The sequence below is a fragment of the Diprion similis genome, chromosome 6 (assembly GCF_021155765.1).
Source record: "Diprion similis isolate iyDipSimi1 chromosome 6, iyDipSimi1.1, whole genome shotgun sequence".
In the NCBI taxonomy this organism is placed as follows: Eukaryota; Metazoa; Arthropoda; class Insecta; order Hymenoptera; family Diprionidae; genus Diprion; species Diprion similis.
In genome coordinates this window covers 23,831,329-23,856,777 of record NC_060110.1, presented here as the reverse complement: position 1 = coordinate 23,856,777, position 25,449 = coordinate 23,831,329, and the positions used below count along the sequence as shown (strand labels likewise).

At 39.8% G+C, this 25,449-nt stretch overlaps 1 protein-coding gene and 1 long non-coding RNA gene across 4 annotated transcripts in view; one reads left to right on the top strand and one right to left on the bottom strand.

The window, feature by feature from the left end:
- The window catches only part of LOC124407096 (RNA-binding protein fusilli), a 36,519-nt gene extending 20,665 nt beyond the window's left edge, over nucleotides 1-15,854 (bottom strand). For 2 of the 3 annotated variants that reach the window (XM_046882919.1, XM_046882918.1), the window contains exons 1-3: nucleotides 15,141-15,854; nucleotides 6,328-6,522; nucleotides 3,611-3,839 (exon numbers count right to left, since the gene is read on the bottom strand). In XM_046882919.1, coding sequence (XP_046738875.1) covers nucleotides 3,611-3,839; nucleotides 6,328-6,522; nucleotides 15,141-15,284 — 568 coding nt within the window. In that variant the 5' untranslated portion in view covers nucleotides 15,285-15,854. Of the gene's footprint in view, nucleotides 1-3,610; nucleotides 3,840-6,327; nucleotides 6,523-8,628; nucleotides 8,756-15,140 lie in introns of those variants that run through there. The other variant, XM_046882920.1, reaches the window with a different exon arrangement.
- On the top strand, nucleotides 2,241-16,085 carry LOC124407099. Its single transcript, XR_006929288.1, has 3 exons — nucleotides 2,241-2,251; nucleotides 7,392-7,397; nucleotides 15,848-16,085. It is a non-coding gene; the product is annotated as an uncharacterized LOC124407099 (long non-coding RNA).
- Nucleotides 16,086-25,449: the final 9,364 nt, after the last annotated feature.

Here is a 25,449-nt window from a genome sequence, read left to right as displayed (position 1 = left end):
ATCGCGAAGTGTTCGTTTCGTTCGGTGCCGGCAGAACAGAAGCTTTGAAAAGTGCAGTTTCTAAGCGTTGCAACGTTTACAATCGACGGTGTTAAAAGTCACCTCTCAAGATTGAGTGAAATTTAATTATAATCGCGACAACTGTTTCGAATTACCTTACGTATGCATGTCTACTAGGATTAATTTCAATCAAAGAAATCAAATAAAATCTTATCTGATGACAGATAAACGAACAATGGCATACTCAGACGACGCCATTATGGAAAATCTTTTGGGACAGCAAATCGAAAGTTGATTATATCGTTTGTTAATCTTCCTCGTGTATACATAATCCGAGGCATCGATACTTTAAATTTACTATCTTATTATCTACAGGCACTCGTATTCAGATGATTCACAACACTGAAGTGATCTCGAGTTGTGAAACGTGTTTGTTACGCATGTATGTATGTGTATTATCATTGCACGACTGCTCAAAGTTGGAAATCCAGGATGATACTTCAAACTTCTGTTCGAAAAATTATATCGGCGATGTGTGTTAATGTGATCCAAAGATCGGTACAAAATTTTTTTTGCCTAATCGTATTAAAGAATATATGACATTATAAAATGATGAAGGCTTAATTGTTATAATAACCCTACGGGGTTTCATACGGAATAAAAAATCTTCCTACAGTTCTATTCTTACCCGAATCGCTGCGACTTAATCGCTTCTTAACATTACCTAGATATCAATGGCAAGACGCAGGTGGGTGACAGATGCATGAACTGATGATACAGGTGGTACCGTTCCAATGTGTGTCGAAAATAACCCGTATCGCAGGCAACGCATAGCCGTACAAGATCATGATTAGCCCCCCCAATAATATCACACTCGGCAAGCTTTTCCCCTAAGTCCCTCCGGACCTGCGCTAATCTGTGTAGGTAAGTATATTATTTTATAATACTTAGATGTAAGAATACAGACGCATGCGCTAATGAACGAAAACTATGTCGGATAAACGATAATTCCGATTGCCACGTGTCTCTCTTTCTCTCTCTCTATCTTGTTATATTATAATTTCTGGCATCGATAAAACTGAAAATAACAATTTTTTTTATCAAGAAGACAAATTTCGCCACCTAAATGGCAAGTATGGAAAAATTAAAAGATATGAATCGAAAATTGAAGGAAAAAGCGAAAAAGAGAATTTTTTAAGCAGTTCGAAATATTACGATGCCACTCTAGTAAATTTTTATAATAAATATATAAAGTATGCAGTATTCGTACTTGAATATGCAAAAATTTCTCTTCCCACATATCTATGGAGAATCTGATTTTACTGGTTTTCCCCAAGACTATTCTAATCGGTATATTCAATAATTTTCTAACTAATCCACAGATTTCAGTTACACGTTGAAACAATTACCATCAAACACTAAAGAACATAATACGTAGATCGCGGTAAAAGATGCGTCGCCGTATATAAGTATATATCCACACAAGTAATACGGATAAAAATTCGAAATACATGTAAGTAGTAATATTTGCAACTTACGTAAAATTCCAGGTAGCAAACGAACGTAGTTGTTATTACATATGGTTATGAATACAACTTGTTGTCGAATCTCGTATAAGATAATTATACTTCTGCTGTATATTTTCAGGTATAATAATTTCCTTCCTCCCTCTCAGTCTTTCTTCCGTTTTATTCTTCTTCTTCTGCTTCTTCCTCCTCCTTAGCCGCGCGTGCGCTTGTTTATTATGATCGTCGAAAAAAAAAAAAAAAAATACAAAGTACAAAAAAACTTCCGATCTCAGGGTATCTCACGAGGATGAAGAAACGCGCGGATGTACAGATGTCGGCAATGTGGTTCCTCGTCGTTCCCGTCGTCGTCGTCGTGGTAAGTAAGTACAACGTAGAAACGAGCGCTAGCCGTCAAGCTCGCCGCTTATGCTCGTATCGGGGCATCGGGGCACGTCGGGGACTCGGTTTCGACTCGGTTTCGACTCGGTCAGAGGGGCCGGATGAAGTGCGCATGCGCATCGACCGTTACGTACTTGCTAACTTACGTAGGTATAAGACGACCAACGACGTGACGACTTGGGCGCCCCCGGGGGCAGCCCTGCACCAGTGTAATATAAGGTTACACTTAGGTCTTTCGCAGGTACATACATATATATGCACGTTGTTGTACACTGCAGCAAACTACTTTTACTATTCGAAGGAGGTTCACCTGACACACCAGAGAATTCTGTGTGATTCGTTCGGTAATCGGCGGCTGAATGAAGTTAGTAACGTTAGAATTTATATTGTATAGAAATTTAGAAAAATTACTTTCAAGAGGTTGATTTTTCAAAATATGAGTATGTTTATGTATGTATGTTTTATATGAGTAACGTTACTAACTTCAACCTCATGACTCGGCAGGGTTGACGCCGGGAATCAGTTGCGAAAGTACATGATATGTACACTTTGTCTGTTCGATAGAATCGCACCCTGCGTCACGGACAAGTGACGTTATATGAAAAATGAATTCGCACCTAAAAACATTGGATTTGCTACTAATTAGCCGAGGTATATGACGAATGGAAGCCAATGTTTTCGGCATGATATTGAGATTTTCAAACTACACAAGAACCCTAACGAAGTTTCCAACTAAACGAAAACCCGACGGACAAACCGTATCGCATATGTATGTATATACGTCTATAAGATCAGTGGCGAGAGATAATCTCTGGAATTTTATCATAGCTATATGTTCATCTCACTAATAAACAATAATAATGTCTGCCAGAGCGCGTTATAATAACGTTGAACCGTTCTTAAGTCCTAGAATTAATCCAGAAACGCCGAGTTGGTTTCTATGCGACTGCAGCGAGTAATTCGAGCCTCGAAGGTATGAGTGGCAAGCAAGGAGAAAAGGGGCGGAGGGGGGCACATGCACCGTGAACACAGCATACGCCTTATTGGAAGCACATATGCGATAAACGAACGATATATTACTGTACTATGGCAGCAAATGCATATTTCTCCAATATTTGTACACACTGAGAAGAATTTCTAGTTACGGTTACAAGTACACGATCCTTAATTATTTGAATTTTTTTTAATATAAGAGCAAAAAATATGGTCCTGACTATTGAAACGAAAATTTGTTTGGTAACTGTAACCAAAAAATTTATTACACGTTAATATTTATTTTTGATATTATCAATCGTACTGTACATTTTCTTTTGCCTGTTGACTTAATTTGATGTTGGTGCAATAAAAGGGTTACCTGTCATATTGTTTTCTTAAAAAAAATGTAACAAACTAAACGAACAGGTCTTTGTTCAATTTCCAAAAAATTTAGTATGTATACATATACGGTTAGTTGTATTACGTACTACATTTTCCTGCAATTCAACAACATTCAAACGTTACTTCGATAGTTCACAGTTTACTGTAATTTCCTTTGCGATAACAATAACAAAATGAAATTTTTCTCAGTGTACTCCAAATATAGGTCTATAGTTCTGTGATTCAGGTTTTCCATACATTGTCCCTCCCCCCTCCAAAATTCAGATCAGGTTTGAACTTCCTAAATCATAGTTACGCGGTGCTTAGAACGAGAAATAAAAGGATACATTGTAGCATATCCTGTATGCTGAGGGCGGCAAGGTCTTCTTGGGATGAGTAACAGGTGGCAAACTCTTTGCGTAGGTCATGGAAGACGGTGTATTGCGGAGGCAGGTCGAGGTCCTTGTTGCAGGCTTCTGGATGAAGACATTGCCGCAACGGGGCCTGTCCATCGACCACAAAGCGGGGTGAACTGCCGGCCGCAACGCATGTCAACGACGACCACCAGCCCTCGAACTGCACAGATTAAAAAATAAATAAGTAATCATAATTATATCTTACGATTGTTAATTATTGTTCATATCGCAAGAAGGATGAATCATATCCAACATTTTGTCCCATTTATATCTTATATCTTACATTTAATTTCACCTTGTGTTTATATATAGAAGGGAACCGGAATTCCCTGCTCGAAACGGCGGTAGCAATTGAATGGATGGAAAAAGTGGTCCATTAACTGTGTTTAACTTTCGGGTATCCTATACAGATGCGTATAAACCAAATATATGTGAGGTATTTACTGATATGAGACTATTGACTAGCCCCTATAAGACATGTTCCTGGTTGTCATACTCAACCGCATCTTCAATATGTATGTACCTATAAATATGCATAGCATTTGTCGATATGCCTATGGCATGGACACTCCTGTACTCTGTTTGCAAACGCATAATACATGCGAGTTGTGTGAGTACATCCTATAGGTGTAAACGGTGTAAACCATTCGTTTACCGCTATAGTGCTCAAAGTTAGGCTAAACTTACCGCACCTTGCTACCCGCATACACCTTCGTACAGGCTTCACCGACATCCAGATAAAAGTAAATAAATGTAAAGTTTGGAGTATACATATACCTATGTATACAGTGCCCATTTTGTGAAACGCAAGTTTTGGTCTACAGAATATGAAATGATGTTTTGTTCTGACAAAACTACGATTATAGACTGAAATTCAAAAGAATTCAAAACTTCACGCTCACTTGAGACATTATCACAAACTTCTTTGATAAACATCGTTATGATACCTACACCGTTCGTTGATTCCATTGAGATAGTTATGTATTTCTAAACACATTATATAAGGGTACGCAAAAATCCCCTTCTAGTTTCAACTTGTATTATACATAGTGTGGTAAATTTTTTCTTAGTTTAAGAATTCCAGCCTATCATATTATAAGGTGAAAGAATGGTGGTGCGTTGTCTCTTTTATTGACGGTGGACAACAAACACTACATTATTCATTCGGTGGTTTACAAGCTTTATAACGCTCGCGGCCGTTATTCTCATGTTATACAACTTTTCCAATCTATTGATCAGGATTAATTCGTGTGTTGACTCTGAAACCTTAGTGAAAACCAAACAATGGTGCATGGTGATACGGTATCTGATCATTCAACCATTCCACCATTCATAATTCAATTGAAGGTTGCATTTCAATGTTCAAAACGAAATAATTCAATTCAACAAATCTGTGAATCGATTTGTACTTGCAAATACACAATGTCGGATGATGGAGAGATGAAATCCCATTCATATATGTATTTGAAAGTAAAAAATTGCTTTACTTTGAAAAATTAACAAGAATTTGTCACACAGATATTACTAATTAGAGTAGGTATACAAGCTATACCTACTATACAAATAATAACCAATAACATTACTTCTGCCAAATGCAAATGTTCAATGTTGCGGTTCTAATCCTTCCCAATGTGAGAACGAGAAAAGGAAAAGCTAATAAAACCGCTATTGACCGACTAATGATTCGACATATAGATTTGGATTAAGAGTTATAATAGGCATAGGTCACGGGGCCAGGTCTCATTTGATGAGTCACTCTTTTGACTTACCGCCAACGTGACGTCACATTGGCGTTGCGCTAACTCATCCTTGGACATACAAAAAGAAATGACCAACTGTGTTACAAATCTAATTTTGTGAAAAGAAACGGTCTATCGGTCTGCCAAAGAATCATCCGTGCTTGTATGAAGAAATGTTATTCCTACGAACGATTGATTATAGACGATGCCTGAACCCTGGATCAGCCTAAACTTGTTTGAAGTCTTTCCAATTTCATGGTAATCATATTTCCTGGCTAGATAGTTTGATCGCAGCAGTCTGTGAGGATAACAATGCATTGTCAGAAGAAAAAGAATTATTAATTTCAAACTTTAGGATGATCTGAAATTCAGTAAACTGTAACAAAGCAATAAAGATTCTCAAGTTTTGTTTTTGAGGCAATGGGTAGAGGTATTGAGGTTTCGACATAACTAGAAACACATTGAAGTTATAACCTAAAGGTTAGTTCCCCTAATATGGTAAATCGACCATGAAATATGAGACTGGCCGCTAGAGCGATAGTGGTGGTGTATTAACCCTTTCGGTCACAGTGGGATGCTCAGCGTCCAAGCTCAAAGTTTTCCATGTGTCGTAGCCTTATCTAGTTTATTTACAACTTCAAATAATCTTTGTTACTTCGTATAACCCCAAAAACCCGCAAGTAACAAGTTTCGGCAAGAATCATCGAATTTTTATAGTTTTTCGATTTTACATCCGCCATATTGGATCCGCCATCTTGGATTCAGAAGTGATCAAATTCTGAGTTCAAATTCGTGATCAGCGATCCTGAAAACCCCCGTGTAACAAAATTCAGGCGAAATTATTAAGTTGAAAAATGAGCGACTGAAAGGGATAACAAGCGTGTAAGGATTTGCAATGACCGATCGTACCTGTCTGATGGCTTGATGCAAGGGGATTCCGTGTTCTCGGAGGGTGGACTCTGTGAGGGTTGGCGCATGGGCGAGGGCCGCCTCGCTGACGACGCCGCTGCTGCCGGCAACCTGCACGCCATTATCGCCGGTGACTCCGACGCCTCCGCTGTCCATCACCATGGGCCGAACGATGTACTGCTGCCTCCCCATAACCTGCAATAAATGGTGAATTTTCAACCTCACGCTTATACGGCATTATTTGTTGCACCCTCAAATGGTATGAGAGGGTCAGAAATGGCGTGGTGAATTAAAGATTCCTGCATCGTTGTGATTACTATTATTATTGGGAATCGCATCCGTGTAACCACAGTTGCCGGAAAACAGGCGCAAAGGATATGAGGCTGAAGTTAGTAACGTTAAGGTAACGATACATCAAGGTGAAAAAATTATTATTGGGCAATTTTAAGATGATTTTCAAGCAGTTGGCTATTCCAGAATTAGTTTCTATTTTGTTTATAATGGTTTGCTAAATTTCGGAAAGTCATAAAGATGAGAGTTAGCGATTTTTCCTAAACATGCATCGTTCCGGTAACGTTACTAACTTCATGACGCTCACCAGAGGTGATACTACTCGTCAAATTTCATTAACACATACTTAGATATTCGTTTTCACCTGTATAATTCCTTCGTACTTTAATTTATGCATTTGTTACTTATGATTGCAAAAATTTGGGTGTAAGAAATTGTAATGTAAGTTGTCTTCACTGGGTATAACTGCGCAACCTCAACCGACGTCATTCGAGTATTCGCACCGCATTTATTTATTGGGACGCTGCGTCGTATAACCGGATTTTACTGTATAAAAATACTGTCCTATAATACGGGTTATATATACGGAATGTAATTTTAAAATGATGACGGATGTGGTACATGATAACCTAGATGGAGGTGTGATAACTTTTGTATGATGCCTCTATTGAAGTTCGTAACGTTAACGTATGGCGATTCACTTCTAGAAAAAATCATTATTTCGCAACTGTAGGATAATTGTCTGAAATTTAGTAATATATATTTTTAAGAAGTATAACGTATATTCAGATTTTTTCGAAACTCTTGAATGCCTCTGACGTATTTATACACTCTGAACTATAATACTCTGATTTTTATTTAAGGGAATCCTTTGTTGAATTCGTACTATCATATCTATATAATTCACACGACGAACGAAAACGTTATACAATTTCAGAAATACGCGTTTCATATCCTAAACCAGGTTGCGTAATAGTCAAACCAACCGGAAACATGATTCAAACTTTTTCATGCGTTCAGAAATTAATTCCGCACGCGGTAATAATTATTTCGCACACGAAGAAAATAATTCACGTAACCATGTGTGGTTAAGTGAATACCACTAGAGGTACCAACTTTTGACGCACGATGTATATAGTACCATGACAAAATAAGCACTCAAGGCATGATTTTCACGATTCACAATGCAAATATATTGGCGAGTGAGCAAACAAAGAAATCAATTACTTTGGCATGAACAGTTTTCTCAACTGGTAGTATAGCATGGCCCACGGTAAGTATATAAATTCATCGTCGGTATTATTATCAAGATTTTTGTTTTATCTAGTCTAATTTCACCTGACTACTTATCGTAAACTCCATATTCCATAGCGTAATAATCACTTTGCGATAAGGATAAATTATAAGTTATTCAATCGGACGGCACTGCAGTTATTAGTTAAAATTACAGACATTTTGTCTTGATAAGTCCCAGAGAAAGAAATTACGTATAATTGTGGTCTCACTAATTCTCCGAATTGAAGACAACCGCAGTCTAAGATTTCAATAATGCCTCCAAAAGGGAGTAAAAGAAAAAAATTCAGGTAGCAAAAAGTTTCGAAACAAAACGGGCATGCGGAGAGAATAATTGAGAGAAGTCAAGAATTTTCAGAATTCACGTATTACACGACAACATTGCATCTCGGTGGTTTCGCGCAGGTATGTACTCCGAATATGGCGTCGAGAGATTATGTTTATTATTAAATACGTAGGTAGGCCACTAAGGAATGATAGAGCAATGAAGTTCAAGGTCACGTTTCCACCCAACTCGAATCGCGCATTGCTTAAAAGCGTGAATTGTATAGCTTGTAGAGGTAGAGGTAAAACGAAACGTTTATATCTACGTAACTGCAAAAGTAAGTAGATATACGTGCAATAGTAGAAAGGTGGAAGGGTGTATAAGTACTTTGAAACAAAGTAGTCATGTGAGTGTAAAAAATGACCTCCGCTATTTCGTCATGCGAATTTTGCCCGGACACCCCATACATATGCACTCCACGTATTCGTCAAGTACGTTTTTGCACGTTTATGTAACCAGCTTGCATGGGCGCGCCTATGAGGACGGTCCATGGATACACGCACATCATCTCCTGATCTCCCATGTTGTTCGTTATGCTATAACAACTAAGGCCTTGCCGATGATCAGAAGCCATCTAATACCCGTCGCTCTAGCAGCGGTGATGTTTGCAAGAAGCAGCTGCTTTAACTGCTAACAAACAGTCACGCACGAACCTTTTGCGACATCAGGTTCGCCAAGTTATTATCTACTGTAGGCATACAGGACCTTGCGCAGCATTAGCAACGTTTGCACTCATCTTGTAGCCCTGAAGCCTCATATTTCGATCTGATGATCTCTTTTCCCGCGAATATGCGTCGAAGAAAATTTGTCAGAGATTTGGAATAACGAGAATCAAGAAAATCCGCATAGTTGTGAAATATTTCTACATATGTACGAAATATGCAAGTCATTCTACGTCGATTGAAACGAGCCTCTGAACGTACAGAGTATGAAGCTCCCTTCACTGTGGAAACTTTACTCTACTACACACTTGTTAATAAACAAGACCAAATTAGCATCTTTTCATGCAAAGGTCAGAGATCCAAAGTCGTTCCAAAGGTCCTATGTCCAAGATCCAAGTACGGCAAAGTCCATCGTCACGAAATTACGTATAACATGAAAGTCACTAATCGTTAAAATATTGACGAATGCAGGGACATAGTTTGCTCGGAGGAAGAGACATGGCATGTGATTGAAGGGAATTCATACCAAAGTGTGCATCTCGAGGATCTTTCAAACTGACATAAGTATATCATTATCGTGTACCGGAAAATCTGCACCTGCGTACTTTAATCGCCATTTCCAAGCCTACCTACAATAAATAGCATCGAACTAACAGGTTTTTGTTTAAATTTTCATTGAAGTCATAGTCAACCGGTCACATATTCACATTAAAAGGATGCTACAATCAGTTCTTATCGACTGAGTTAAAGCCAAAACGTATTGATATGTTTTTGTGTTCGAAATTGCATGTAGAATACGGCCATCATGAAGTTTTTTCATTACGATATGCAAAACCTCTGATTATAGCTAAAATATAGGAAATATTTAAAAACGTAGTCGTTAAGGACTGACTGTAGCATCCCCTGAATTATTTCAATGGACTTGGTAAAAATTCGTTTAGCATCTACCTTATCTTATCCGTGCTTGTTGTGGAATTTGAATTATTGACTGAGAAAATCGAACCATTAATGAAAATCATGAAAAAAATCACCTAACTATTATATTGTCCATATTCTAGATAAAAATTTTGTATCCTTCCCTATCCAGATCCACAATCAAATATATTATGCACATCTACCGGCACATATGAAGGGGGTGATGAGCAAATTATTAATTTGACATCTTCGAGCGTAGAATATGATGTATCGATGTGTCATTAGTCACGAAGATCTTTTCATTAATTTACAATGATCCCCGTACGCATATACAGATTGATAAGTTTTGTAATTTCGAGTGCTGCTCGAAGGTTTCGCATCGATTAAATTTTCTCAAAATTCCAATGATACGACGATCAAAGCATAATATAAGAGACAGTGTCAACATAAAACGCGTCAGGATTTTTCATATTACCATAAAGGTCGCAGGTGTCACGGCTGTCCGCACAAATGCTCACATCGACAAACGCGTTATATAGCTGTCTTTTTACATACATCTTGAGCTCTCTGCTGTTACATCATGCTTAAGTTGCAACATATAATTATGAAGTGGTAAGTTCACTTGAAACTTGTCGAACCAGTCCAAAGGCAGTGCATTGGAAGACCGCCGATCGCTGTTAATACACAGAAGTTTTAGTTCACGATCACTCCGGAAGTGTGACGACAGAAACTTCATATAGTATACTTGATTTTGGCATATAGACTAAAAATGAGAAACCAAAAAACCTACCACAATAATATCAATCCCAACATACATTCTTCACCTCGTCTTCCAATGAAGTAAAACATCGAGATAATAATCGCCAAAGAAGCATCCTACACATAGTTGAAAAAAAACAACTTACAGTGTGCACCAAGCTTAAGGTTATTCTGTTTTACTCGCTGTTTTATTATTTCAAGTTACATAAGAGGCGGGAGAACGAGACGAAGCGACGACAGACGCACTTCATTTCTAGCCTTTGGATTCGGTGGGTTATTACCCGGTGATTACGGATAGTCTTTGACTTGTTTGTCATACCGAAGGAAAAATCAGAAGGTAGATATACGTCAGACGAAAATATTCATTGAAATGCATCAGCTTTACCAAAATTTCGAGGAGCCTGAAGCTAGCAGCTCGAATTAGCAGCAAAACGTTTTATAACGTTAATTTGAATAATATTATAGTAAAGTCCAGAAATAACGATTTTGTGAAATACTTTGAACCCCTGATACTTTTATAGAATAATAAGGACAAAACTGAACCACATTTTTTCAATTTAAACAGTTTAAAAGGTTTTGCCGCTAGCTCAGCTTCATAGAAATTGTCCGTAACAGTTATCGTGTTCTCGTCAAGAATCATAAGGTGAAATAAAGATCAATGGTATACAATGAGGTCTAAATTTAAGTCAGGTTTCTCCTGCAGTCTACGACAAGGTTGAATGTGAACCTCCCCCCCCGTCTTTCTTCAACAGCTACGGGTCAAGACGGGCAGTACAACTTCCGTCTCCCACTCCAATTCCTTCTTCTCCATCGCCGCCTCCCGTCGTTCGTACTCATCGCCTGTCTGCTGCCCGCTGATTTGCCAGTCCAGGAACGACGAAAAGCTCGATGCGTGGCAGCTGAGTTGATTGGTTAAAATATTCTAAAGCGATAGTCCGACGTCGCATGCGTGTTGCATCTTGGGTTTCCCAAGGGCTTTTCGGTCTTTCCTAACTGTTTTCGGCTACTCGAACGAAGTTGGTCAACACCATAACCGAAAGTCCCAAATGCGGTTTGAATGTCTGCGGAAAATATGACATCGTAACCAACCAAATAAGAGATCTATTATTGGAACTGAACATTAACTCGACTTTTACGGAAAAATTTAGCAGAATTTTTTCTCCGGTATTGTCAAAAGACGAAGGCTACGTCGATTATAGTTGTTCCCTGCATTACCAACCTGGCGCAGGATTGAAAACTTGCGGATGTTTGTGACGTCATACGAGATACATACGTCGTTCATACTACATATCGGGGGGATTAAGATTCGAACATTTTGATGAGTTGAAATATATGTACACATAGTAGAAAGCTTGAATTGGTATCCTAAAGATGTGGTAATAATGCAGAAAAAGATTGTATAATACTATACATGCATTTCGTTTCAATAACGGGCAAATGTCTATACAAATCACGCATCACGAGTGTCGTTTATATACGTATATCACCTTGTATACCAATCAGTGTATTGGCGATTAAAAAAGCGTGAAAATAAATTAGGTCAATGACCGTCTCGTTTTTTTTTCGTCGAAGTTGAAATACCAGCAAGCTTTCTATACCGTCCTAGTTTCACCTGGCCAAATCGAGCCTACCTAAACCGAACGTATAATGAAATGAGATGGAGCCGTGCCGAAGCTGCGATCCGTGTTGTAGAAGCCAAGCCGCGTGATATTCATCACTTCATTGTATGTTGTTCCGGTTTATTCTACTAGTATGTCATTGCTAGAAAAAATTTCACCCATTATTTTGATTTTTAAATGGAAGTTGTTCGTTATAAGAATCTGGATTGAAAAAAATATATTATACTAATATTATCATCGCGAAAACTATGGCCTAGCCGTCGGCAAATATTTAGTCTCTTCGTAAGAATGATGGATGGCTTCCTCTCCCGCATTTTCGAACTTCAAAAAATATAGTTAGTTAATGTAGATTATAAGCTGTGTGATATGCGTGTCGCGGAAGTGAAGGAATCGTACGATGTGGTTAGCTGCAGGTATAGTACTTGATAAGTAAGTATTATACATAAGGTGTTTACTAAGTATACCTATTGAGGACTACCTATTTGTATGTATATATGTAGTTGCCGGGCGGCAGTAACGTATGTCAAATAGATTATGTAACTCATCGTATCTCTCGGTTCGACTCATTGGTTGTCACTACAAGCATAAGCGTGTATAAAGGGCATTCGATGCCCAATGAACCTCAAGTTACCAGCTCTCAACATCTTCGAGTATTTTTACTCTCGTTAAATTATTCTACTATTATGTAAAAAAAAAAACATCCCTGTATATGAGAATGAGGCAACGATTGAAAATTTTTCTGATTTGCACTGTGTCTGTAGGATTGAAATGGAAAACCTGATTCTGTTGGTATGATATTTTTAATTTTTATAATAGACAGGTTTATTGAATTGGCTGATATACTGCTAAGAAAATGTATATTATTTCGAGCTGCTCTAGACGTAGTGATAACTCTTTCGAATATTTTTAAACTGATAAGTAATCGGAATGCTTTATAACATACCACTTTCGGGGGAGGGGAAAAATCGATGACAGAAGATTATAAGAAGTCGTGGAATATCCCATACGTGTGTAACATACAGACATGCATGCTGGCGACTTTGTACCTATAACCACCTTTTCTACACTTACCCACGTATAATATAATAAGTATGCCTACGGATAGGCACAATATATAAGAAGAACCCTCACATTAATGATCCCGTGATAAGTGATAACGCAACAACGCAACTGATAAGTGAGAGTTGAAATCCTTCACGTCTTACAAAATCGTCAAGCCATATGCACGTTGTTTTATATGTGGTCAGGTGTGATCTGATTTTCATTAGTGATTAACCGCAATGTTTCTCCTAACAAAATACGTTTACAATGGTTATAGAAAAGCAGAGGCTCTGTATGTATATACGTACACTGCTAATTCAGAAATTTGATAAATACATTATCGCATTAAAACTGGTTTCCCTGATTAGGTATCCTGTCGCCTAGTACATTAGATACTCAAAAACCTGTTATTCTGTTATAAACGAAATGACTGCCACAATGTCGTCCGCAGTTCGATTATAAGAAATACCTACCTATAAGGCAAAATTTTTATGTATCTCCCTCCGCATAATGTGGACATTAGATTGCGTATAGGTACATATGTGTAAGTAACGTTGATCCGCGTCAATTTTCAGCTTTTACGATTAGTATTGAAAGATAAAAATATTATTCACCGTAGAACCGAAACTGAGACTGACTCCTCGGGGCGAATATTACCAGGCATTAAAGACACTCGCCGTCGATTATACTGTTAAAATTTCTCCAATGTTTCTTCATATAGAATAATAAGAAACATATAATTGCATACGTACACCACAAGAACGAAATATTTTATCACTATTTTATACATTCACATCAAACATGTATTGTACAAATTAAATCGTTAGACGATTCTCGTGTCTACATATTTATATCAGAATAACTTTTCCGCTGGGAATGATTCCTCAAGAGCAGTTAATGGCTTAATGCATCGCGAGATAATGAGAACGACGATAATATACTATAGCGACTTCGTAGAGTCCGTGACATCTCTTTATTTCTGCGTCAAATGAAAATTTTTAGGAGTGTTTTTGTTCAGAATTGTGTATAGAATGGAGCCGTTGAGCCGTTTTTCTTTCCGTTACGGCTTTCCGTTTCATATTCGTGCGACAACGTCGAAATCGACCAAGGCCCCCCTTAATTAACCGATTGTGAGCTACGAAAAGATGTTCATCGCATTGAGGTAGAAAAAATGATGAAGCAAGGTGTTTCAAGAAGGTACAATGGAACACTGTAGCACCGTACGTAAAGAACGTAAACCTGTAAAATCTGACTATAACTCAAGTATAAACCGTGCGTAATAAATCAACGTCGAACAAATACCCACGGTTACTGTCTGTGTACCCGAAGTTTGTTAAAAGTCTGCACCACTCGAATTTAACGACGCGAAAAGCGCATTAGCGCGCCATTGTGAATTCTCGAGTATAAATGCTTGCACAAGCAAATTGAATATGCAAAGACGGGTGGGATTTTCCAATGAGTTGGAAGGATGAGCTAAAAGCCCGTCGTGTTTTTGGCAGAAAGTCGTTTTGACTGGCACAATAATTAATCGCTTTCCGGGTTCGAACCGCCGATCGAAGCTTGACGATTTTGGCGTATTTCTAAAGGAGAGAAAGGTAATCTAGTTATCACATGCAGAGGACGCGATTCTTCACACTGTTGACATTGCTTCCTAGTGACTAGCACGCGACAACTCCTGGGACATTCCGTACGTACGTTCGTGTTCGCCGATTTTACTTTGCGTGCGAACACAGTCGTGTGTTATACGGCATGTGGTACGTGTATAACCATGGATAACGTGGTGCGCACGAATGTAATTAATATGTACAATCAACAGGCGGGTACATAACATAACATAACATAACATAACATTACCGTAGCGTTCGTATCAGAAGTTACATAACGCCCGGATGCGTTCGGGTTTTATACCTTGTTTTGGAGAGCGTCGATCAGGACGTAAACGAGGAGCGTGATTTCCTCCTCGTCGGAGCCCAGCGCGTTTCCTTGCTGTCCGGCGGTGGCCACGTAAAGGGCGACCAGGTGCGTCGGCCCTCTTCCGGCCATCATCTGCATTTCCGGTCGTGCGTAGGTATATCAGAATCAGCCCGTAACCACGGTGAAAGAACAACACTAGCACCACCCTCACCAATTTTATTATAATACAGGATTAGGAGTGTGACAAGTGGTGGAAAGTTATCGGCATACGCATATGTGTTTGGGAATTGCCGAGAGAATGCGGGCCGAGGAACGAGGAAGGAAAAGAGAAACAGAGAGATAGGGAGAGAGAGCCAATCTTATAACGGAATCCTGATCCAGCGGGCTGCACTTGGAACACACTGAATAATTCACAATATACGGCAAGACGGCGTCATAATCATCACGTCGGAATCGCAGTCGGTCTCCGATTTAAGGTTATGTACGAAGATATACCGCTTCGCGTACTGTATAAAGACAGGCCAGGTGTTGAATACTTCTTCGACGGTTGTATAGGTTATACGCAACACTTCCCAACAACGCTATATTCTTCTCACCTGTGGTTTTTACAATTTCACAATATTAATTTATTCCCACACACGTACTGCAAGTATAGCTGAAGCTTGATTGGTCGATTTATTTCCCTGGTTGGGTACAACTAGGATTATTGTAAACCGTTCGAAATCCCCGGACCCGTGAACGGCGGCACCGTTCGTCCGTAATTCTTCTCTACCTGTATATCAGACGATTACAGCGTTTCGTTATAAAACATATATCGAGTAATTCATATCGTCAAATGCCCACAAACAGCAGCGAAGAACACCACTGCACCGATGAAAACGTTTCACTGTTCACTCCCCGTTGAAACGGGTATTACAACTCGGTTCGCGTACGGATTGATCGATCGACGAGAGAAAAGATTTAGGTATCGGATAAAATCGTGCATAAAAAAAAATATATATGTATACATACATATATATATAATAAAAACACAGGTTGTACGTCCGTTGTGTATTCACGTGTATATAATATTGCGTACCTACACACGTACGCTTTATGCGTACCTACAATGTATTTTCTGTTCCTCGAAGGATGTATGTATTCGTCCGGCGTTCGTGGGGTGCGCGCGGCGACGCGATTTCGGCTCGAGCTGCTGCCGCTGTCCCGCAGTGAAAATGCCAGGCAGGTAAGCGAAGGGAAAGGAAAGGTGGCCGCCTACCTGCCCCGACTGCTTGCCTGCTGGCGAACGTCGCTTTATTATCCAGGTGCGCAGATATTCAACTCCGTGCGCCAATGGCTGATGATGAGCAAGAAGGGTATACCTACCTACCTATGCCTACCTTTACTTCTCACGTAATCACGTGTCCCAAGGAGAGTTTCGGCGACGGAGCTTCTCGCCTAGTTTCGTCCCCCCCCCCCTCCTCGCTTTTTCGCAGTCGCCGTTTCTCCGAGCAACGCATATCCGTCCGCATCTTACCTCCTGCGTCTTGTCCTCTATCATCTCCAGCTTTTTACAAAATTTAACGAGATTATATCCGACTCGGCGAGCGCCACAACATCGCTGCACTTAACGTACGACGGCCTCGGTGTAAATCGAGCATTATTGTTGGATCACTCTCTGTCTTTGGCAGATTCCCTCGCCGTAATGGCGGACGCACCGCAGGCTCGGCGCGCCGTTTTATTTCCGCTTGTTCACGGGGAATTTGCTTTTGTAATAGTTTCTAGATAGATTGTATATTCTCAAAATATCGAATTACTATAGATTGATCATTTATTTGCTGCCTACATTTATTCAATCTTACAGATATCTCTTCGCAACTGTACGATGATGCACAATTTGTGTTTAATACATGTGTGTGGAAATTTCCGAATCGGTGCGTGTGGCATTCCCACACGTATTATCTCTCGCCTTGTACGATGTTAACGATTATTGATCAGGATATAAACAGTACTGCAGATACTAAATATAATTAAATATGACGGTAGATTTAGGGATATTCTGAATTTTCCAAATCCCAGACTATAGAAAAATGTTTCCATTCCCTTCGTTTCTTCACTGCGTCTAAGTCTGTATAGTCCTGCTATAATTAAAAGGTATGTAAGCGTATAAATCATCGGTGTGACGTACAGGATTTCAGGGCCTCGAACTTTGACACGTTTTACGTGAATAAACCAATGGATATAAATTGCGGAATTCAGGTAGGTAATGAGCTCTGATTACAGCTGTGGCGAGTGATGTGATGAGAATGATTCGGCACGTCCGGTGTATTTCTTATACGTTTCGACGCAAGGCTGACACCCTAATGAGCTGGTTTTAATATCAGTTCCTCCGTTCTCCTCCCTTCGCGACGAAATTGTTCCATATCTACGCAACAAGTTGTCCCCGTGGACTAAAATTGAAAACAACACCGCTGGCCATACATATATAGGTATATATTTATATATTATAACGGGACCGTCTGGCATATCGCTCCAAGTCGTACAAACTCTAGACTTATTGTTGAAAGTTCTCATCGCCGGAGGAGCAATGGACGCTTATACGAAGAATGTGATTGGCGGATCACCTGTTGGCTGCTCAGTAGCGATTGGCTGCTGCCACGAAGCCGTAACGGTGGTTAAAGGGAGACAGGTGCGTCCATGAGCGACGTCGGACCGACAAGGAAACGAATAGCTGGACGTAGTGGGGGATTTAAGCTTAACACAATCTCATTGTAAGCACACGAGCATCGACGCGCGCATTCGTTACTTTATGTACATATATGTAGGGGCCTACATACTGTTGTCCCGCATCAGAGTGTTTAATCGGCGCTCTTTGCCCCCTCGCCTCTCTTTCGATGCAACGATTTTAGAACGTCTGAGAATCGACCGCAAGCTTCGGCTTACGTTTTGTTTTACGACGGTCATCCACGTGTCGTTTTTATTCCTGTATTTCTGAAAACCAGGTAGCCAGATTGGACAGTTGTTTACCTTTGCTATATCTAAAACAGAACGTCGGACAAACAAACACGTTCAAACAAGGTCTACCTACGTTCATATTCTGATATTAGTCGAAACTGCAATGTAATGATGACGTAGTATTGATCTATCTCAGAAAACAACGGTAAAAAAAAAACATATTTGAATTAGATGGATGCAATTTCCGAGCTATTCGTATTATATTTATAAACATGTCATACTGGTAAATTTTTAATATAAACTTCTTTTTCATTAACCTTTGACAATGAAATATACACCCTTATATGCACCTGTTCAAGTTGACGTATATGAAGCGGTGCCATGATTGATGCTTGCGTTAACGACACTTGTTAGTTATGAGTGCGTCCGTATGCTTGATATCATTTATCATGCTATTATTATACATACGATCATGGTAGTGATGTTCTCGAAATAGTTGGAATATGGTTTTACGGTGACGAAAACCACACTGTCCTTGCGCAGTGTTTTCAAGTAAAGCCGAAAGCCCGTCGCCCCCCAATTAATTGCAAGGTAGTATAAGTAATGTGGCATAGATGTTTCTGTATACTCTGTATAATTTACGCAATCGCAAAGCCACGTGCACTGCTATCGTATGTAATTACGAAGTACGTATAACTGGCATGCAGGGCATCGTAAAGCTGCATAATGACAACCTATTCAGAGGGAGCCTAGAGGAATTCCTACGCGTAACTAGAAGAAGTTTGATGGTCCGACGTTCGTTCGTACCCCTCGCTACGAACCGACGGAAGGAGATCATACATTCTTTTCCGTCAGGGATAACTGTGCTTAATGCCCATGCCTTGGCAATACGTTTTGCAGCACGAGAACCACCTGTTGCTTACCTACATGCGTAAACGTATGTATAATACGTCTGCATGGAAAGAAAGAGAGTAACGCTCTGCCACGGGTATAGAATTAGCAGGAAAACTCAAGTGTCAGAGCCAATTTCACTGTCTCGTATCTCGGGCATCTTGGTAAAGCGCGTCAAGCGTACCTCAAAGCAGCAATTTTTGGGAAAAGAGTAAATCTATCATCTTGTCTGTAGGCACATATGAGCGGTACAAATGACAATTTTCTATGTATAATTTATCGTCCAACATCCATCTGATTTATTGATGCCAATGGAAAGGCCGGGCAGGATTTTCAGCAGAGAACCTCATTGATGACGAAATTCTGCATTTGGTCAGTACCTGAAAATACAGGATTAATATATCGAACAGACTGAAGTTCGGATAATTTTTTTCAACGCTCGAAACGTTCGGATTCCTCAGGAATTGGTGACAATTGGAAAAACAAGAAAAGGTTTTTTCTTCGATCACTTATTGTATCGTTTATCTACTGTATAATCGGATTGTGAAGCCAATGAACAACGACTTGCAGATAGTGGATGATGATGCAGTGCGTGCCCACATAGATAGGGACTGTATACACGTACACACACCCATATCTAGACTCGGTTGGCCGGTGACCAGGTTGGACCAAGCACCGCGAAGGTTACGTAACTCCATCTACGCAGGAGAGCTGAAGTGGGAGACCCGTAAGAGCAGCCGCCGGCCACTGGCCACTGTGTCCGAAGGGTCGGCGGGGTACCGGGCGAACGAGATCCAACGGCGCTACGGCCACGCCGTTCTAGGTTTCTCTTTTTGTTTTGACCGTCATGGCTGACCAAGTATACCTGCAGGACATTCGAAGCCCGCCGGGCAATCTTGGCCTAATCCAATCCTGATTGAATCCACAAGTGCAGAGCCCAATGGGTTATATAAAGTTTTTGGAATTGGCTTATGCGCAGTAGCTTCTCGTAATAACGTCTCACGATCTCCAATGATCTCTGCAAAATAAAGATATGCTCTGGAAAGTGATCAAGATTGAGAACCAGAAGAACCTGCAGTATCTGTGCAGAAGGTTAGTAGGTATGGTAATGCTGGTTCATGGGTTACGTAAGAGTGCAGATCGCGCATTCGTTGGAACTGCTTTTCGTTGCGTTATTCTGTTTATTTGATTCTGGGATTGGGATTTTTATGATACATTGCGAACAGTCCTTGCACCTGCAGCATTTTCTAAAAGGCTTTGTCCGCTCGGTGTATGCACCGAAATTTTCATGGCTAATCCCGGACTGGTCAAAGCCTCCAAGATAATAATAAAACTGTGGGGTGTGCAGCCAACCGCAACGAAGCAGGTACACACCGATTTACAATATATAAGAAAGTTTCAGGCTTTTTGTTCGTCAATGCTTCGGTGAAACGTAAGTTCTGCTTGTATCATAGCGAAATTGTTGAGAAATATCAACAATGAAAAATGCGCATGCATACGGATGAACGATAAACGGGTTGCACTGCAACATATTCCGTGGAAATGTTGCTCTGTATCTTCACTCCGTTGAGTTTAATTGATGATACATACTTTGAGTATTGAAAAGAGTTTCCAGATCGTCGAAAAAGATGCTTTGTGACTTTATGTATAGTACGGTTACGCAAAGATATAGAAACATGATCATTTTCCTGTCATCCCATGCATCACACGATGTTGGCTCGTTAATATTAATCATACGTAGATGCGTATATACACAAATTGCATGCGATCAGCAAATTTTTATTCGGCTTTTTTCATTAACTTTTTTCGATCCATCACGAATGCAAAGTTCATTGCAAAGTAGATAGGTCCAGGGATAAAATTAATGCGCACAATCATGCATAGAACGTGTGATTGGATACATCTGTGATGTATGCAAGTATATAACTTCGTATATCATATACGGCACAATCAATGTACGTATACTTATATCTCTACACTTATGAAATATCTTTTACATTTTTTGTCCCCGTTTTTTTTCGCTTGCGTTTTTACCTTCTACGTCAGCAACGTACGGACGAGATTTATTCTTGTTTTTCGTAATTCTTTACCCTCACCTTACGACTACCTTCACACGTGTATGCATAATATATTTCCACTTATATAGGTATAGTTGCAGGACTTCATCAATCCAGATACTAATTTAGGTAGCACATTCGACGTGTGAACTCGTCTCATACTTGTGTTGCACTTCACTTCGAATAAGAAACGAAATACGGATCTGTGTGTCTAATGATAAATGTACCGTCGCATATTTCCGTCAGGATTTCAATAATATTGTATTATACCAATATCATACATCATAGAAATATTTAGGCACGGGTATATACCAATTGCTATTAAAAAATATATTAAAACTTATTGAGTCGAATGAAAGCTATATCATATAGAATCAGAAATATTCACCGTGACGTTATAATATCAGATTCAAAATTGAATAAACGTAATCAGTCCTTTATACATTACATACAGTTAGGTGTTTTTGAAGTAGTTTTTCATTGACGGAATAAAAGCTACGAGACTTTATTGTTTCGAGCGTAGTAATATCGATTATTTTGACTACCTGTTATGAGATCGCTTTACGACGTATCAACAAAGTATGTTTTCTTGAAAAAAAAACTGAAAAAGAAGAATTGACCGCCCTGTGAGGATGCCCTGTGGGTAATACGATATATAGACCCTATGATTGGAACTTCGTGTAATCATAAGTGCACAAGTTCGAGAGATGACGCGATAACCTTTTTAGGACAACGTCCACCTTGCAAAGAAAGGGCTGCAGCGGAAAAGCAAGTATATATACATATACCCACTGGTCGAAACTCTATAACGCAACACTTCGGAATCCACCTCATACACTTTAGTCTCTCCATCTCTCTCTCTCTTTCAGTCTACCCCTCCACCCAGCCATCTTTCCTCTCTTTCTCTCTTCACACCGCTGTCCGCTCTGTTTTCCTCACTCTCTTTCTCTCTCATCTTCTCCGCTGCTTTTCTCTTCCTCTATCTACCTATGAATGTCTCTCCGTCCACTCCGATCGACGGCAACCGCTGACTTGCGTAACCGTACGATTACCTACCCATGTACCGACCGTACGTAACTTTAAACCGGATATTCGAGTCTTATGGCCGAGAAGAGCGAGTAGAAGCCGGATTCGCGACGGCGAGAAGCAGAGAAGGTGGTAGCGAGTCCGAGTGATGCAGACTCATCCTGCTGCGCTGCAACCTCTGCCGACGGATCGGAAGCAACCTGATTTCGCTATTCCTTGTGGCTGTCGTATTTCTTCGAATTATGACATTTGAAAATACAGACGCAACAAAGACGATGTACGAATGCTGGAATTCACGTCTTACTATTCTAGATCAAACTTGCTTCTCATACCTTATACATAATTTAACTATTTCGTTGAGACAACTGCAAAACAAAGAAAGTTCGCAATTCCTTAGCCTTGAAAAATTATGAGACTGAAGTTAGTAACGTTAGCGTAGCAAAATATGGGGGGGGGGGATTACTATTTTGAAATTTCATAGTGATTTGGAAGTGAAAAAGTAAATTCAAAAATGTGAATTACCGCTTTGCCTAATCAAATTTACTGCATTTCGGAGATTCCTAATAGTATGAAATAACGGAAAAATCTGATTTTTTAAATAATTTCGCTGGTTATTTTCGTACACCATTTTGCACGGTGGGCGTTCCAATCCGTCGTCGATTGTCTTCAGCTGTGTCTGCAGTGGCACAGCAATTGCACAACCAGTTCAAGGAGACCTTGGAATCTCCTATCGAAGTTGATCATTGATTATATTGCAGTATGCCTAATACTGTAATCATACCGACATCTACATTTCATGTTCGTTCTTCGAAATTGTACCGCCTTCTATAATCAATACTTGTCAGCCGAACTATCGACGAAATTTTTTTTTCGCATGCAATAAATGGCTTGTTATTACCGTACATGCTTTTCTGCATGATGGGGTAATTTACCTTCGGTTCGAATAATTTATCTTTTTTAACCGAGCAAATCGTTATACTTTACAAGAGGTCACAATGACCTGCTAAAAAGGCCTCAATTCAATTATGTATGAGTCCTGCAGGTCCCCCATACAAATTTTTCCTGTCAAAGTTGACCTTTCGACTGCATTCAAGCTCATAGAACTGGTGTACATACACCAAATTCTTTTTTCTGTACAAAAGTTTGACACGCTGCATACATCTCGCAGCTCGATTGATGAGTACTTGAAGAATCCTTGAGATGCAGGTAAACCGAGGTAAAAAGAGGCTGCAAACGAGGCGAGTAATGTACAACGAAGCTCAGCTAGCCCATCGGGAAAAGACGGCCGCAGGACCGTTCGACGGCCTGAGGAAGAGATAGTGGTCGGTGACCTGGAAGGAACGTTGACTCCATGTAGTCAATCCCCTCTTTATATTTTATTCCCACCTTAACCCCACCTCGTCCAACCTTACCCGGAATATTATTGCCTTGCTGATACTTCGGTTTGCTTCGGCAATCGTCGGTTTACCGAAGGCATACCTGACCATTTGTACACAAGCTCTGTACCTCTGTACCCCCCTCCCGCCCCTGCATCGCAGCACCGCACCCCAACGCCTTTGCACCTTTGCAGGTATAATAGATATGAGAATAAGCTTGTATGCTCCGCAGGTCTTGGCCGCTGTGCAACATTTACTGAAGGTCAAGCAGTAGGGGAAAAAACTCAACGTATGCCTATTACGTACGTACGTACTAAAAATACTTTTTTTTCTCTACCTTTTCCTACTCGGCCCTCTACTGCAGGCTCATCGTCACTCTGCAGAATACGTTCCGCTTTACTTAGATTTTCCGCCAGTCAGCCAAGTGATCCTGCTGGCTACACGTTTTTCTACAGAAATGGAACTGTAAAACAGCACTCGAAACGATCTTGACCTTGTGGATTGGTCAATGGTAAAGTGATTATTTTTTAAAGTCCTGTTGGACTGTGATAAGGAAATCCCTATAATAAAAGAATGTATGTATGTACATCGACCCGCGATTCATTTGAAATATATTACCGTTGAAGAACCATTTCGCCTCGAAAAATTGACAATTAACCGACGTGAAAAAATACGTCAGATTTTGTTCTCACCGCCTGTATAATCCTAACCAATCCTGATCGTAGGAATTGCATTAGATTGGAGCGAGGGGTTAATTACTTGGGAAATCTGGTGTACACTTTTCCGAAAATCTTCTGAAATCTTTTGGAATCTGAAATTTTCCTTTGAAAAAGTCCTTCGAAATCCCATGAGGTCTTTTGTAATCTTTCGAAATCCTTTGAAATTCTTGAAATCTTTTGAAATACCCTGAAGTCATCTGAAATCTTTCGAAATATTTCTAATCTTGAAGTCAGGTATAGATCAAATCGAATGAGTGATTAACCCCTTGGGCTGGAGGGAGGGAATATGCGAGATCCCCTTGTAACTTTATATATAAGTTCATGCATCCACCCTCACACTCAATACCACGAGCGCCCAGCTTGTGGCGGAAATACTAAATATTTTATAAAATTTCCGACGTGGCTATTCGCATGTGCCCAAGTTCATTCTCCTTTCAACTCTACCTCTCTTATTGGAAATGGCATAGGCTCTGCTGCGGCATTGGACTTTACCGTTAATTATGCGGCGTAAAATTAATTGGGTATTATAGGTAATAACTGTCGTTATGTCCATAATTGCTTACTATCTAATGGTCTGCTCAATTACTGCTGATTGCAAGAGAGAGTTCGGAATATTGGTATAAATAAGTAACGGAAGTATTTCACCATTCATCGCTGATTTCTATCGCCTGATCATTCATTGGTACCTGAAGTCCTATGCAACAAAACTGCATTGGTGTATAAAGCATAGCTGACGTGCGTATGTGGCGTACCTACAATTTTGCATTATAAAGAAGAAAAAGGAGGGGAAGACGAATGAGAAAAGGTAGTATATTTGTACGTATCATCGACGGTTCAGACACAAATCGTTCTTGGCTCTAAATACATACATTGCGCTATACGAAAAGAATAACTGTGCTATTTTGAAGAGTTTGTCGGATTGCAATCAAGGTGCAAAAAGTTGATCGCGATGCCTGGATGAATGTTAATTTTGTTCAGCTTCATATTGGACTTAAGAAAGCTGCCGAAACTTTATACGCTAACTTCATGCAGCCGATTATTTAAAGAGTTGTATTTGGTTCGGCAGTACTTTAATAAATAACACGATCAAAAGTTTTGTGAAATGAAAGAAAATCTATTTTTCTTCAAGTTCGGCCACCTCCTGATGATGCGAGAATTCCACATTTACGTATACATTGACAACAGCCAGTTATGTACACGTATATAGGCTGCAGGGTTGTTCAACTCGACGTTGTTTCAGACGTTCAGGTTCATGCTTCCCGCATTGCCTCAGTTGGAAAGATTGAAGCAGCGGACCGCG